Here is a 15,510-nt window from a genome sequence, read left to right as displayed (position 1 = left end):
ACAATTTGACCCCCGTAGTTGTCAGCTGAACGAGCGAGCCCTATATTCTTGCTAAAGGCTCCCACGTTACTCGGCTCGATAGTCGCACCAAAACTTGGTACGAGCAAAATAAAACGAAACTTAAACAACTAAACTTATATTTTGTATGAGTTTTAAAGGTATAATATTTTAAAGGTGAGCTACGCGAATGTCTTTCAAGTACGGCTGTTACAACATGGCCGCTTGCTGAAAGTGTATGGCTGAATGTCTACTGGCCGAGAAGCCGCTGTGACTTGAAATAACTTCTATCTATCATCGCGACGATAACGAACCGAAACGGCTTTGGCGGCACTTAAGAACATAATCTTGATTGACAATCCCTATACTGGGGCTGGACCGTATACTGGGGCGCCTTATACTGGGGGAAACGTTACCAACGTTGCTCGAACGTTTAAATTTCGGCGGGTAAGTGGTAATGGAAGGGTCGGATCGGATTCCCTATTATTTCAGTGGCGGATTTAAGGGGGGGGGCAACTAGGGGCAGTTGCCCCTTCCTCGACAAGTTGAAGCAAGTCTGACGCCCCTTTTTTGGAAATTATGCGCCCCTTTTGAAGAATAAGAATCAGGTAGAAGTTTCTGAGACCGATAGGTTAATTTGCTTCAAGGATTACATCAAAGTTAAGTTGTTTATTCTGAAAATGGATCTGAAATTGTGCAAACAGCATACTCTCGTCAACAAATTTTTCAGCGCCCCCACTACCAACTGCCCCTCCTTTAAATTTGCTCTGGATCCGCCCCTGTATTATTTCTAAGGCAATAAGGCTCATTGAGGCCGGAGACCAGTCACCAGTATGCTAATACTGAAAAAGTAACTCAATTTTGCATACTTTCCTGAGAAATTTTTCATAAGAGCTTCCAGCACTAACAGAGAAAGATATCGATTACAGAACCTCAAGCAGGTAATGTCTATGAACTTAATGCGATAAACGAAACATTAGAAGAAAATATAGGGTCATAATTGCTGTTCTTCCTTCAAGTAAGAGCTGACGTGCGGAAAAATGTAGCGCAAACATCAACTGTTGAAACCCCTGTGGATTTCAAGTTGATTGCCATTATTAATTCTTAAAACGTAATCTTTGCTATTCTTTTAGGGGACATCTACTCATGTGTAATTTCATGGATTGGAAACAAACTAAAAATACAGGAATATTTCCTTTTATCCTACGTAAAAATGCTCCATTTAGTTCAAACTGACATAATAGTGCCTCTTTAATGACCCTCTTTTTTGCGCAGGACCTTAGGGAAATTGGTTTCCTTGTCTCCGTCTCAATGGCGCCCTTCTCTTGCAACTACCTCTGCTTGAACATAGAATTAATTTAGTGGTAAAAACGACTTAAATTTTAATATATTCTGAGGGAGGGCGAGTATCACAATCAAAGAAAGCTGAAGTAATGAACCAATTTTAGAACCATTCAAATTAGTTGATGATTCACCATTCATTCATGTTTGCAAACCAATCTGTTTTTGCTTATGGAGACACAAAAGTGACGTCATTCAACTATAATTTCACCGTTTTATACGTTAGAAGTTTTCATCGATTTTATACGGCAGGGTATCTGTTTTTAATTCAATTTTTTACTTTCAGTGTGCAAAACATCCTGTTCATGTTTCAGGTTTAGGAAGACACATGTAGAATAGGATTAATCCTGTAAAGAAAATGTGAATTAGCAGGTGAAAATGGATTGTGATAGAAAATGTTCATGAAATATTAATTTGATATAAACATCTTCGGGTGACGCAAAGACGATGTCAATCGCCATTTAGATAGCGGGTGTGTAGGAATGGTGAGCCAAGTCAGGAAGCAAAACAAGAAGAGCATGTTTTCGAATAGAAGAACAATTTAGATTCTTTGCCGAAGTCACAACTGCGACAGAAACGTAGCAGATGAGTCATGCAGGAAACTGATTTCCTGGCTAATGAAGATCCGTGAAAATCTGTCGAAGAGATCAAATTTTCATTGTCTTTAGATGCTGAGTGGCAATCGAAATAGCAGGAAATAAAGGACTAAACGACGTTTTAAACGCGTAGACAGGATTGGCCAGAAGTGCGATTAGCAGCAAGAGGAGATGTAAAGCTCTCTTTAAGAGAAAGTAATACATTGGTTCGTCAGGGGGAGAAACTAAAAATTGCAAAAATGGAAAAGTTGCTTAAAAAGAACGTCTGTTTTGTGCTGCTTTTAGCTCAACTGATAGTCAAGAAGGCGCTTGCACAAAATGTATCTGCTTTAAACAATGCTACATTAATTAATACTACAATTGAACATCTTGCAGTTTCACCATCTACCTTTACAGTAAGTTCGATTTTATATGAACCTACGATTGATGGGAGTGCAAGCAGTCATAGTCAGATGTTTGGGTTGTCCACCCATGCAGTAGTGCTATCCAACAGTTCTTCATCAGTTCTGATGAGTACCAGCGGAACATTCACTGCAAACATTGTTACAACCCCTTCTCAAAACATTTATTTGAAAACAGATGGTTCACTTCAGGGAAACACGGTTTCCTTCCTTCAGACAAGCAGCTTGCACCTTGTACACCAAGAAGCCCAGTCAACCATAAGTTCAAAAAATGTCTCTGCTGAATCAAGCACAGTTGGGCCACAGGCTGCTAGTTCAAAGCAAGATACCTTGAGTAAAATTGCGTTGACTACACATGAAGTACATTTACAAACATTTGCAACTTCAACTGTTCCCTTTTCCTCCGTCAATACGGGGACATTACAAACATTGAATGCTACCCCACAACCAAGTACAAGTAACTTTATTTTTACTGCTTCCACTGTGACACTTCAGTCAACACATTTAGCAAAGCAGAGGTCGCTATCAAGTATGGCTAAGTCAGGAAAAATCAGTTCAAGCTTTATACATGAAAGTACATGGACACTACCCAAAGCATTGACATCAAGAATCAGGGCAACAATATCTACCTCTATGCAAGCTTCGTCATCTGTAACAGCACCTGTAACAACATCGAGTCCATTCAACCGCGATCAATTTTTAATCTTTCACTTAACCAGCCTGCTAGCAAACAGGACATTCGATGTGGCTTTGATGAATCATACAACGGAGAAATTCACCAATTTGTCATACTTTGTTCGCAATGAGGTAATCCAATTTAAACAGAAAGCCTGATTTGACATCGGTTTCGTTGCAAATCATCACACGCAGTTTTTTATTAGCTAGTGAGGGCTAAAGGATAAATTGTAGGTATCAACTATTGATGCACAATAATTGCTTGTATCAAATTTATGTTTCAAAAAAACTTTGCAGGGAAAAGACTGTTTGAAAGAATAGAAATGTTAAAAAAAAGTATTTTGTAAGAAAGTGTCAACACGATATCATTGACAACTTGGGACAACTTGCACCCATAAATGCTTTGCAAAGAAGATATCTGGGTATAGTTCTTTAACGTTCCCTATTAAGGATGTAGCCAGCAGAAGGTGTGGGGATGTGGGGGAGGGTGTGACATCCCAAATTCTTCATGAGTTAGTCATTTAATCTTCTCTTGGTCCGCAGAACCTTTAATTGGTGGGATTGCCTATCGTTAGGTAAAACAGCGTCTAAATTTTCTTCATTTATATCTTTGTCTTTCATTTTACTATTGAAAACCCTCAACTGTTCTGGAAGGTCAAGCAAAATTTATCTACACAAGTTTATTCAAATCATGTGAGATTCTTGGTAAACTGAAAATAATATGATGCAATAATAAGCCTTCCTTTTTCTTTTTGCCAATGTAGAGCAAGGATTGTAGTAAACAAGGTGCCTCTAGCCAGTAAAGGTTTATATGAAATACCTATAATCCAGGAGGGTATTTATCTTTCCTCCAGACAGTATCCACTGGCTTTGGCAATCTTTCATATAAAAAGAATGAGGGCGTGGTACTTATATTTGTTTTGCTTTCAATGGCCTTCGGCGCGTTTTTCGACCGTGTTACTCCTTATTTTCTGGAGTCTGAAAACACCATTTACTGGTGCTGGAGAATGCATAATTACCGACAGTACTTTTTTGAAATAATAAAAAGGAAGAAAGTTTTTCTTAATATCATTGCGAAAAGCATGCAAATGTGTGTCATAAACTGTGTACCTAATTGAAGAATTCTCGCCAATTAGATCAATTGACCAAAACTAGGCCATCTTCTTATTCAAGTGAAATTTGTCTAATTCCATTTGCGCAGTATTTACAGCCAGTATTTTCAAAGTTTTTCTAAATTGTTTGAAATAAAGCTTTGTTTCTCACAGTTACGCAGGATATTGAATGCATCTGAGAATGTTGCTGTGCCGAACTTTTCAAAGTAAGTTTGGATTCGCTGTCTTTTTTAATGAAACCTGCTAAGATATATAATAATTGAGAAGATGATCACCCGCTGTTTAATGTCCCGAATTGCAGCTGATAGTCGCAAACTTATTCAAGACTCTACATTATAGGGGAACTCTAGTACAATTTTTTTTATCGCAATAGAAGCAATTGAAAATTTGGCACTTGAGCTGTAGATAATGGGGGTTGCTCCATGTCCCTTGGCATCACTTTTAAACTTAAAGTTTAGGCACAAAATCCAAGGTAATCATGAAGCCAAATGTGATGAACATTTTCATTCTTAGCAATATATGTTTTTCTTGTAGTAACAGCAATGTTGTGCAGCTTGAAGTAGAGATCCTCTTTAGAAAAACAGTAAACGTTAATGCTTCGAGCTTGACGAATGTATTGTCCAAGAGCGCCGCCTTCGTTAGATCTTCAGTGAAAGGTAACAGAACCCAATTTTATTTAACCTTTCCACATTTCCACATTACTTTCTGTAACATAAGCTAGAAGATCAAAAATAATGTATTTAATTCAACGTCTATTGATTGCGCTTGAAGTCAGAAGAGTTAATACTCAAAGTGTTTTTGGCAACTATGCCTGATGTTTGTTTACATTAACTCAAATTAAAAGAAGCCCTGCAACATCGATGGAAGAATTCAGATAACAGTTGTTACATAGTTTGCTATTGTTTCTTTTTTTAGAGCTTTGTTCTAATATAAGCTGCAGCAGACAAGGTGAATGTCACGAAGGATTTACTGACGTCACATGCTCGTGAGTCTTTAGGCCTTTTCATTTCATTTAACACTTTTCTTTATATTTAATTATTATGGAGAAGAACAAGCAGTTTTCTTGCATGTGGAATAAATTACCTTTTTCTTAACCCCAACAGTATTCAGCAAATAAATGATCCATTAGATGGTTGTAAAAGCTGGTAAACGTTTTTCATTTAATTTTGGAAGAGCAGACGCTTATTTTCATCTAATCTTGGGTATTTGTTGAAAATTGAATTTTTCTGCTAACAATCCTGTTATAGGAAAGAATTATAATGTGCCAACACAAGTGCTCATCTGAAAAATACATAAAGTTGTCGTATCTTTATGAATAAGTGATAGAAAACGATGGAAATATAAATGGTTAGTAATTAAGCAGATAGGATAAGTTATTAAGTAGATTGATGTTACGAAGGCACGATCTCTGTGACAGACGTCTTCTTAGACATTAATCCTCAAAGGTTTTATATGAAGAATTTAATCTGAGGAATACACTCTAATGCCAAAATGTAGCTAGATTCTAATGTTAAGCATTTGAACCAGTTGTGGAAAGTAGTATTTAAGAAACATATTGGTGTCTTTTTCAGTTGCAGCCTTGGGTTCACTGGGCACCGCTGTCTGAGAAGTTATCCTGTTGGTAAGATTTTTCTAAATACATGCAACCAGAATTTTTAATCCCTCTATATCTTGACATCGATATCAAGAGTGAAGCATTTTGATCAAAGATAACGGAAGCTAATTGAACAAGGAACCAGCTGGAAATAGCAAGTTCACTTTTAGCAAAATTAATATATAATTCATGCTTACCCCATAGACCAAAAAAGAGAAAGAGGTCTGTGTTTACAAATTGAAAGAACAAAAGCCATAAAATGTCGGAAAAACCTTGAAGTTCTAGAAAATCTTTTTCATTGTCACTGTTATATCATATAGTTTGGAACTATTTAAGCTTTCATAGCTTGTCAAACCACAGCAGCCAGTACTTAAAAGCTCCCAAGTGCTATCTCTTTTGACTTTGCATTAAATACAAATGTAATGATAACATCAGCCTATAGAAGGCGTAGCTTCAAGACTTGTAAAATGTTTTTGAATCTGGAATTTTGATTGCAATATAGCTATGTTTGTTTACATCCCTTTACTTTATATCCTTGATATAGATGGCAATTACACTAATTGGTCAAACTATGGTAGCTGCTCCAAGTCTTGTGGAGGTGGGGTCCAACAACGGACAAGAACGTGCACAAACCCCTCTCCAATGCATGGAGGGAGGAACTGTTCAATCGTTGGAGCCAGAACTCAAACAAGACATTGCAATGAAAAAAGCTGTGACGAAGGTAAGAATTACATAGTTGAAAAACTGGCATAACATTATTGCCTTTTGATGTCTTAATGCAGAGCTTATATGCTCCATGACTTGATGGTCTGGTAGATAGGATCCTCGAAACAAAAAGCCCACAAGATTGTAGAATGCATCAGAGATGGGCAGTTTCTTGCAGTTATCATCTTCAGTGTTGAAGATGACCTAAAAGCAACATAAAATTTGCTTTACTTATAATTTAGTTTAACTTACAATAGTTTAGCTTTCTGTGGAACAAGTGTTGCCAAGCAGTGTTCTATATCCTTTGTAACATGAATGTTCTATATCAGTGTTCTATATCCTTAGTACTGAATGAAATATGTTCCGACAACACTGACCTACAAAATAAAACTATAATTCTAATGTTTCTGTTCAATAGTTGAGTGGGTGATCTGGATCATAGTTGGTGCTGCTGGATTCGTTTTGGTGTTGGTATTCATACTGGCTTGCTGCTTTAGATGCAAAAAGAAGTATTATTACCAAGACTATGGGTATGTGAGGCTGAAACTTCTAGGCTGCGACTCAGGGAGTAGCCACTTTCTGTTCACGCTACTCTTTGTAATCTACTGTCTGGCAGCAATAATATTTTTAAACTTTGGGAAGAGACATATCTCAATTTTTCTCAAAAATGTTCTTAAACAATTTTATTAAAAGTTTTGATGTAGATTCATTAAAGTAAATTTCTTTTCAGTATCATCAAAGGCCATTTTTGTCAAAAAAACTAAATCGTAATTTTAATTCAACTAATTTTCATCAAGCTTTGGCCAGATATAGCTCCTTTTTGCTATTCTCCCTCTTTTCTTTTTTGCTCTTGTTTCTTTTCTGACAGTGCAAAAATCCTTTATTGTCTAAATTTTCAGATTGACCAAGGACGGAAGAAGTTACAATTTGACAAAGGCGGCCTATGTAAACCAGGCATACAAGGAAAACCTTGCAGATTATCAAAGCAACGAGAACACTGTACCCCTTGAGGTAATAAAAGAGGATCCGTTTAAAAATGGTTACACTAATCCAAAGTTTGCCACTGAAGAGGGAGCTCAAAACTCTTCGCAGACCATATACGAACAAGAGCTAAAGACATTTCTAAGCAATACTCACAATGTCAGGGCAAAGGTGCCGGAAGATTCAGGAGAGTACCTTGAGCCTGAACGTAGCTTTAAACCAGCAACGAAGAAGCAAGGCCAGGAGGGAAAACATAATACGCATGTTGTATATGAGAATGTAAGCCTGACGATATTAACAAATTATTTCTTTCAGGATTGCAACTTTGTAACGTTTACATCAAGATTATACCTAGTCGATGCTGACATTGGTTAAACAAATTTAAATAACATAGTGCAGATATCAAAGTAAAACCAAATTTACTGCGAGATTGCTCCAAGCTCATACCAATATTTTTTCTCCAAGATGATAATGATTTATTGCTTCTTTTTTGCAGACTCCAGAACGGCTTCTCTAATTCATCGTGAATGGTGTTTTATCAAGAACTGGTTACTTTCTATGACAGTGTAAATCATTTGATTGCAATACATGTTGCTATCTTTGAAGGAAAATTGGTTCCATTCTTGGGGACACTTGTGCATCAGCTCTCTCTCCACTGTGCCTTGGCAATTTTTGTATCAATTCTCAAAATGTTAGTGCTACTTGCAGATTTCATTTCATCTGCAAGTCCATTCCACAGCCTAGGTCTTAAATTTTTCAAGCACTGGTTTAGCAAATTATCATATTATTTTATCTGAGGAAATTCTCGGGTAAAGCTGTTTTAGAAAATAATTTCATTTGAAGAGTAAGTTGAGGATTTCGATTCTCTAATATTGTGTAGATTTTTTTGCATTAAGTGCACTAAGCCATTGCTAGCACACAGTTGATAATCTTTGTTTTTCGTTTCATCTTGTTTTTTATAAATTTTCGATCATTGAATGATTGAGTTCCAAGTCAAATGGGTCTTTCTTTAATAAACACAACCTTTTATAGGGTATAGGACCACTTGGCTAGCCACTTGGTTAGCCTTGATCGTGTCGGAAATGAAATAAAATTACCAGGGCTAGGACTGCATGGTTCGGCTGATCCGTGGTTGTCTTTCATAACCGTCGTTACTTTTTGGAATGTGTGATCTGTGATATTTTTTTATCTGTAGCTTTACCACTGTTAATGGAGAGACGCCATGTACCCAGAATCCGCCAATGACTGGTGAGCTCTACGTAATTTTTTGGACTAAGATAAGAACCTAGCAGCGCTTTTGTTGCGTATTGATTACATTGTCAGCCATAATGAAAGTAAGGTTTTCCCACGTTTCAAAATGCACAGTCGTAAAAATTTGGCGAGACACGAGACACATACCGATATCATCTTACAACTATCTCATTTGTAAAAGAAATTTTCTCTTCTTCTCTGCCTTTATAAAGGGAGATTAATTTCCATTTTGATATACTTTGGAAACGTTTTTAAAAGGCTTCCCTTTCCTTAATTAGGAGAATCTTGTAGTGAGCAGACATTAGTTAAAACTATGAAAAGATGTCCAATACGTCAAATGAAAGTTTTGCAAAGTTTTTAGCAGCAAAGGTCACTGAAATGGCTCCGAAAGGATTCCTCAAATCCTCAGTCCTATGTTTGAAAAGGTGTGCTTTACATTGGGTATTTGCTGGATTGGCAAAGTTTCAACAAAGTCTGAAAATCAAATAAAACGGAGATGAAAAATTATTTTTCTACTGTGAAGGCTCGTGTGGTTAGAGCACCAAGGTCATGCACCAAGGTCATGTTCCCATCATTCAAAGAGATTTTGTTCTGATTAATTTTCCTGCCGATGCCACGCTTGGCAAGTACAGCATGATCCACTTTTTGTCCGTGCACTCTCCTGATAGGATATGGGATTTTTCGACCATTTAAAATCTATACTATGAAGAAATTAAAAGAGGGAGGGGGTCCGATGAATATCTGGCACGAAACGATTCCTTAACGAGGAGAGCTATTCTATATTAATAATAGTAAAAATCCAGAGTTAACTAAACATATACCAAAGACTATTTCAAGCCTGGTCGTCTTTCATTGCAGCGTTTTGGAATATGTATACATTAAAAGCAAAAAACCTGAGCATTATGGACAGAAATAATTTGTATTCTCTTGTTTACTCTTCAGCTATATAAAGGGGTTAGTGACCGCTTTTCGGTTTAAAAGGTAGGAAGTCAAGCACGTCATTTTTCGTGTCACGTTACTTTCGATCTGCACCTGCATAGATATTTTCGCCTAGCTCATGTTCATTATTAAAGTTGATGCGTATTATACTCTAAGAAGGGTCCTCTGCCATTAATGCTTCATTAGTTCTAGAGAGACTAGTACCTCACTTTGGATAAGGCTTTTTACAAGCCTGAAACATTTTTTAAAACGGCTGTTTTATTGGCGCTGAATTTCTCCTATTTTCGAGAGCCCAACACAAGTATCTTCTTCACCTGCCATATCATGTTGTTATCTGCTACGAGGGGCAATTCACTCTTGAAAATAGCGTACGAGATTTTCCCTAAAACAAAAGGATTTCTGGGGATTTTCAGATAAAACAATAGGATTTTCACAAAAGGTGTACGAGATTTTCTTGGAGTGATTTGCCCCTCGATCTGCTATGCCCATGTCCCTTAGGCCAGCTTCGCTGGTTGAAATTAACCTTTTTCAGTGGTGGGGAAATTGAGGTGAATTTTTAGAGCTTCGTTCAAGAGCGGCCTGTACCTTCTCTTTCTTGCACACAACATATCCAATTTTGAGATATTCGAAAATAAGCAAATGTGATACGGTAGTGATTTTGCTGCAGATTACCAACTCAAAAGAAAAGAAGACAATTTACAAATAATTGACTATGACTATTTATGGATTTACGATTTTCGCAATATTTTTTAACGTATAAAGCGAAAACGCTTGTCAATGTTACTGTTTGAACGTCTACATAAATTTTCTTGTTACTTTACTGTTCGATGAACATTTCAGTTCTCTTTAGCACTTTTTTGACGTGGTTGTAAAAAACTACGCTTAGAATAATATGACATAATAAGCAAACCAACATTTAATTCTAATTTTTGCTCTTATAAACATCCTTCTTTGAAAAACTTCCCAGCTTTTTTGTGCGGCACTATGGGAACACTTGAAGCATGGATGGTTCTTGCTGCGGCCATATCCTTATGCTTGATAGTGAATCAACACTGGACAACCACCTCGTTTTCTTCTTGTAAAGAGGGAATTCCTGTTAAGGCCAACCTTTTTTGTAGATAATTCAACCGCCTTAAGGACTTTCATTAACAATGTCGAAGTCACCGGTGACAATCCCTTTTGAACGTTCACTGTTTGGGACACAAGCTCCCCACTCACGCCATACCTGACAAAGAATATTCCTTTTTCTTCTTGTATAGCATGATTCTCAAGGCAATGCCCAGGTAAATAGCCAAAGCCAGATATGTTTACATACCTATTAAAACAAAAAAATTTTAGCCGCATTCATGTCAGAAGAAGCGCTGTTATCACAAAGGGACGCCAATTTTACAAATAAGAAACGCTCATGACTAACTTTTGGCTACATAAAGGCAGTTTTTAAATCATAGAATTACATCACAAACAATTCGTTGCCAAAATATTACCCCTACCCTCACATTTTCTTATCGAATCAAGACAAGAAGCAAAAATGATTTTGCCAAGAACTTGGGGGAGGGGCTTAGAGTCTTCCAGTATAGCACTCAAAACATGTTTTTATCGTAGATCTCTATCGTAAAATCTACGAAGTCAAGGCAAACATGACAACAATAATGACTGAAATAGATATGAAAGAACGTCTTCTTCTGTTTTTCAACTTAAAACTGACAATCCTTTAACCTTCCAATAAGCCTTTAGAATTTTTGGAATGATCTGATAAATCTAACCATATTTCTATTTTCTTCAATTTCACATGAGATTCAATCTTGCATTCTTAAACGTCCTACTTTTTCTTTGGTAACAATGAAGCAAAATTCTAAATAGGTAGCCAATAATCTCTGCTATGTCCAATGAAATCCTAACCTTAGGCGATTTTTATTTCAACTAATTTTCCAGACGAATTGTCGGTCAGTAGATTGTTGGTCTTAGCATACCAGACATAGAGTCGGACTTTGTCAATAAGAAGCAGGTCAGGGTTGGCAAACATTATCTGTATCTTGTAAGAAAGGACGTGCCCCGAGGAGTTAGGTGGTCTGTCTAGAATGCAAGCTTTGGCTCCTGGACCAGTTATTTACCACCCTTAGTAAAGAACATTCAATGGATTTCAAGGAACACCCTCAGTGTAATCTTTATGAGATTTTCTATTATCCTGTACATTTTTCTTTGAGTTGACATTATGACAATTATTTAACACCATTTCTTTTACACTATTGAAAGATTTCTGGGATACAAAAGAGTTTATTTAAATTACGCAATCTGTGAGATACAGCACTTATTCAAAGTAACTGACACATATCCCTGCTTGGAAATCCCGTTGATATCCTGTTTCATCGAAAATGACGTAAGAAATTGTGGTATTATAAAAGTTCATTCAAGCTAAGATACTCGACCTTGTGAATTTTCTAATGTATGATTAAAATAGTATAATTATAGAATATATGCGTTTATCTAATGCTTACTAAGTTTCTTTCTGGCCTTAGAATAAAGTCAAAAAGAGGAAAAAATTTAACTTTAAATGGGCGTTTATTCGATGTACAATAAAGTTGCATAGCTAGCTTTTTATACGTTATTACCCCCATAATTTTGTAGGCAATTGATACTAGTAAGAAAGGAAATCAACCACTATACTTTTGATCAATTCGAAGTGCATAGTACACTCTTATGTTGGCAATTTTTAGGGAAAAAAACCAATGGCTTTTTCAGCCGTTTTAGAAAATTCTTAAGCACCATTATATCTGCGAAATAGAAACATTTTTATGCACAATATACGTAGCCTCCAAGTATATCATACATCAAAGGATAAAAAATCCAGAAGCATTACCTTGGGACAACATCTCCTCTGAAGATACAATAAATCTCTATCTCTGCTGAATAAAAGCCACTTTTCTTTTCGAGAACAGGTGAGATGCCAAAGTCAGGGAAATGCCATTGAGTTGGGCTCTTGATTACTTTGCCGTAAAAAACCATCTCAGCCACCGTAGCTCTCTCTTCTAAAGTCTTCGGCTTCCACCCTTTTGGCAAACTGCAGCTGCAGACACTAGAAATAAGCATAGAAATCACGGCGATGGTGCGATGACCTTCCATAACTCCCAGTGTAGTATACCTTTGTATTTGCTGTCTACGTGCGACCTCTTGCTTCTATCCTTTTTTCTAAGGAATGTGGACAACGATCCTAACATGGCTATATATAATGAGGAAGGGGGGCGTTGGCATGACGGGAAATCGAGGCAGTTTACTATGAATGCGGTAAACATGAGAATAAATAGTAAGAAAACCAAGGAAAAATCCGGGTGTAAACTCAGTTTTATTAGTTGGACTTTTTGTATGTTGTTTGTGACGATATCGTGTCTTCTCGTCGACCCATTTCCGATATCAAAGCAAGGCCTTCTCTTTTTGCCACACTTCACTATCAGTCATTTGGATTCAAGAAGATAAGTTATGTTTGCTTTTTTTCTTACCATGTTTGTGAGTTTAGCTTTAAAAACAGTGAGCCCCTGGAAATAATTCTAGCTAGCAACCAACACACTTGTGTTCAACTGCTGCGAAAGTTAATACCCAGGCATCTTTGTAGCTTAATGAGCAGCACTTGAATCAGTAAAATCATCCATAGGCCACCTGGTGCTTACACAAAATACTTTTTTCATTTATTTGAAAAAAGTAACTCGTCCCACGTGTTGACTTGTGGCTAACGTTCTAGTCTTGGTGGGGCTTTCTATTCAAAGAATTTCGCTGGCAAGGCAGAATTCGGTGTAAACAGGATGCTGTTCAAAGTGTAAGAAGCGGCCTAATGTTGGTTCCATTCATGATATGCTCGTGCAAAAATAAGCAAGCAGCAAGACATTGACAACAGGCTATAGTTATTCCCTTCATTTTCCATGGTAATGGTCCTCTTGTGACCGCGAAATCCTTGAATTATTTACTGATCAGTTTCGATATTCATTGTTATAAAGGGTTTCGACTGTGGGAAACAAAGAGCTCTACACGTTTTTTCGTCGAGATAATGATTTCGTCAAAGTAAGCAAAATAACCAAAGAGTTCTGACTCGTGATCAAAAATACTATTAATGGTCACTTTTAGCTATTTCTTATTATTTTTGCACTGTAAAAGGAAATGCATTGAAAGGTTAAACAAATAGTAAGATAAAACTGGAATTTTTTAAGAATTTGTCGAAGCATTGCAATCAACTTGGTCACAAAATAAGAAATAATTCAAATCTGAAAAATTGTTTGGTCCTATTCAAACATAATCTTTTAAAGTTAAACCACGTTTATTCTAGTTTATCAAGGCAATTGATTGGCCCAGTGTCCCTGTTAGCAGATTAAGTCACATTTTGTATTTTCCTGACACTTAAAAACCATGTTAGATGATTAACTGAAATGCATAACCTTAGAAACTTGCAATTTCATGAACTGTTCTCTCTTCTTCCTTATTTCCATCATATGAAATAAAAAATTAGGGTCATATCGTAAATTTCTTTAGCTGACTTCATTGACTCGAAATGTTAAGGATCAATTTGATTAATCAATATGATTATTAGGATCAAGACTGTCTACAAAAATCAACATTTCCATTGTCCAGTCCCACATGAAGACGTAAAATCCAAGGAACTGCAAAGCCTATTACATGCTGGATGATGGGGAGGGGGGGAATCTATGGAGTTTTGGAGGCTGAGCATGCCAATGAACAAAAGCAAGATCGTGTTTGTATTGTTTTAAGTACAGCCCTTCCTCTCAGCCCCCCCAGCTTCCACCGCTCCTTGACACCCCCATCAACTAAGAACATATTGGCTATAAAACCTATAAAAAGCTTTGCTAAGAAAACAACTTGCAGCGAAACTCTATTTACAAATCTTAAAAGTATTTATTTTGATTATGTGTACCAATTAGAAGAATGTAAAATTTATGTTCGAAATTTTTAACAACAACTATAAAGATTGTTTGATAAATACTTCATCTAAACTCTTATCTTTCTGATTATCAAACTAGAAGTTCACCATCAAGATGAAACACTTTTAGCCATCCCACTATTACATCACATTCATATTTTTACATATATGTAATTTTATTCATTTATAAAATTTATATCTTAGCATATCATTCTTTTGTTTGTTCCCTTCCGATGTATACACTAACATCGTGAATTATGACACCTTATAAATTTTAAATCAAATTCATATTTCAAATTTCAATATTACACAAATTCACGTCAAACAGGGGCACGTGGCCAGATAGCTCTAATATGTCCTGCAACTTTCATTTTGTAATAGTAACTGTTAAAAAAAAAATTTCAATGAATATTTCCTGTTGAATTAAATTCCCTTACATTCATCAGTAGCTTCTTAGTATCTCTAAGCAGTTTAAGTGCGATATTGTTGCCTCAGGGTTTAATAAGGCTCTCAAATGCAAAGTAATTGAAAGTAAATTCTTAAAGCAACACTATATTATATCCACGCCTCCAAACGTTTTGAATAAGAAACAAAAACTTTTACTCTTCTCTCTCACTAAACATTTTACTTTTATTTTATTTTGTAAAATCGTTCTTGAATTAAATAAATAGCATTTTGTAGTTGTGTTTTAGGTCCATTTTAGGTTTTACAAAAGTTGTGTTTTAGGTCCATTTTAGGGGTAGGAACCAAGGGGTAGTCATGATATTCTGCTCCACCTGGTATCGTTCTCGTAGTGTTGTATAGCTCGTTGCTTGATAATTTGTTAATGTAAATTTTTATATGGGATAGAAAAAAGCCGATTTTTGAATCATATATCATTAATTGCTGTTGAATTAAATATTTCAATTTTGAATTTGAATGAACCTGGCACACTGTTTTACATTTTGTACCTTGAAGATTTTTATGAAGCCGGCTGAATACTGCCACTAAAAGATAC

At 36.3% G+C, this 15,510-nt stretch overlaps 2 protein-coding genes across 2 annotated transcripts; one reads left to right on the top strand and one right to left on the bottom strand.

The window, feature by feature from the left end:
- The first annotated feature begins 1,694 nt into the window (after positions 1-1,694).
- Positions 1,695-8,400, top strand: LOC135681962 (uncharacterized). Its single transcript, XM_065196648.2, has 9 exons — positions 1,695-3,142; positions 4,276-4,328; positions 4,657-4,778; positions 5,038-5,107; positions 5,694-5,743; positions 6,261-6,437; positions 6,840-6,951; positions 7,321-7,681; positions 7,899-8,400. Exons 1-9 carry the CDS (start codon positions 2,174-2,176, stop codon positions 7,917-7,919), a joined length of 1,935 nt encoding a protein of 644 aa, XP_065052720.2. The 5' UTR covers positions 1,695-2,173; the 3' UTR covers positions 7,920-8,400.
- Positions 8,401-9,297: 897 nt separating this feature from the next.
- LOC148958246 (coiled-coil domain-containing protein 3-like) lies at positions 9,298-13,526 on the bottom strand. The gene is made up of 2 exons (XM_089113170.1): positions 12,450-13,526; positions 9,298-10,907 (listed from the first exon to the last, which is right to left on the bottom strand). The coding sequence occupies exons 1-2, from the start codon at positions 12,710-12,712 to the stop codon at positions 10,622-10,624; spliced, it is 549 nt and encodes a 182-aa protein (XP_088969296.1). The 5' UTR covers positions 12,713-13,526; the 3' UTR covers positions 9,298-10,621.
- Positions 13,527-15,510: the final 1,984 nt, after the last annotated feature.

This window comes from Rhopilema esculentum, chromosome 16 (assembly GCF_057945365.1).
Source record: "Rhopilema esculentum isolate cy_ngs chromosome 16, ASM5794536v1, whole genome shotgun sequence".
Lineage (NCBI taxonomy): Eukaryota > Metazoa > Cnidaria > Scyphozoa > Rhizostomeae > Rhizostomatidae > Rhopilema > Rhopilema esculentum.
This window is presented reverse-complemented; position numbering and strand designations above follow the sequence as displayed.

What these genes read in the sequence shown, in the direction of transcription:
- LOC135681962 (XM_065196648.2), top strand. Translation starts at nt 2,174, where the DNA reads ATGGAAAAGTTGCTTAAAAAGAACGTCTGTTTTGTGCTGCTTTTAGCT. An exon ending in CGTTAGATCTTCAGTGAAAG is followed by an intron (nt 4,779 to 5,037) that starts GTAACAGAACCC and finishes TTCTTTTTTTAG; the next exon opens with AGCTTTGTTCTAATATAAGC. An exon ending in TATTATTACCAAGACTATGG is followed by an intron (nt 6,952 to 7,320) that starts GTATGTGAGGCT and finishes CTAAATTTTCAG; the next exon opens with ATTGACCAAGGACGGAAGAA.
- LOC148958246 (XM_089113170.1), bottom strand. Translation starts at nt 12,712, where the DNA reads ATGGAAGGTCATCGCACCATCGCCGTGATTTCTATGCTTATTTCTAGT. An exon ending in AGAGGAGATGTTGTCCCAAG is followed by an intron (nt 10,908 to 12,449) that starts GTAATGCTTCTG and finishes TTGTTTTAATAG; the next exon opens with GTATGTAAACATATCTGGCT.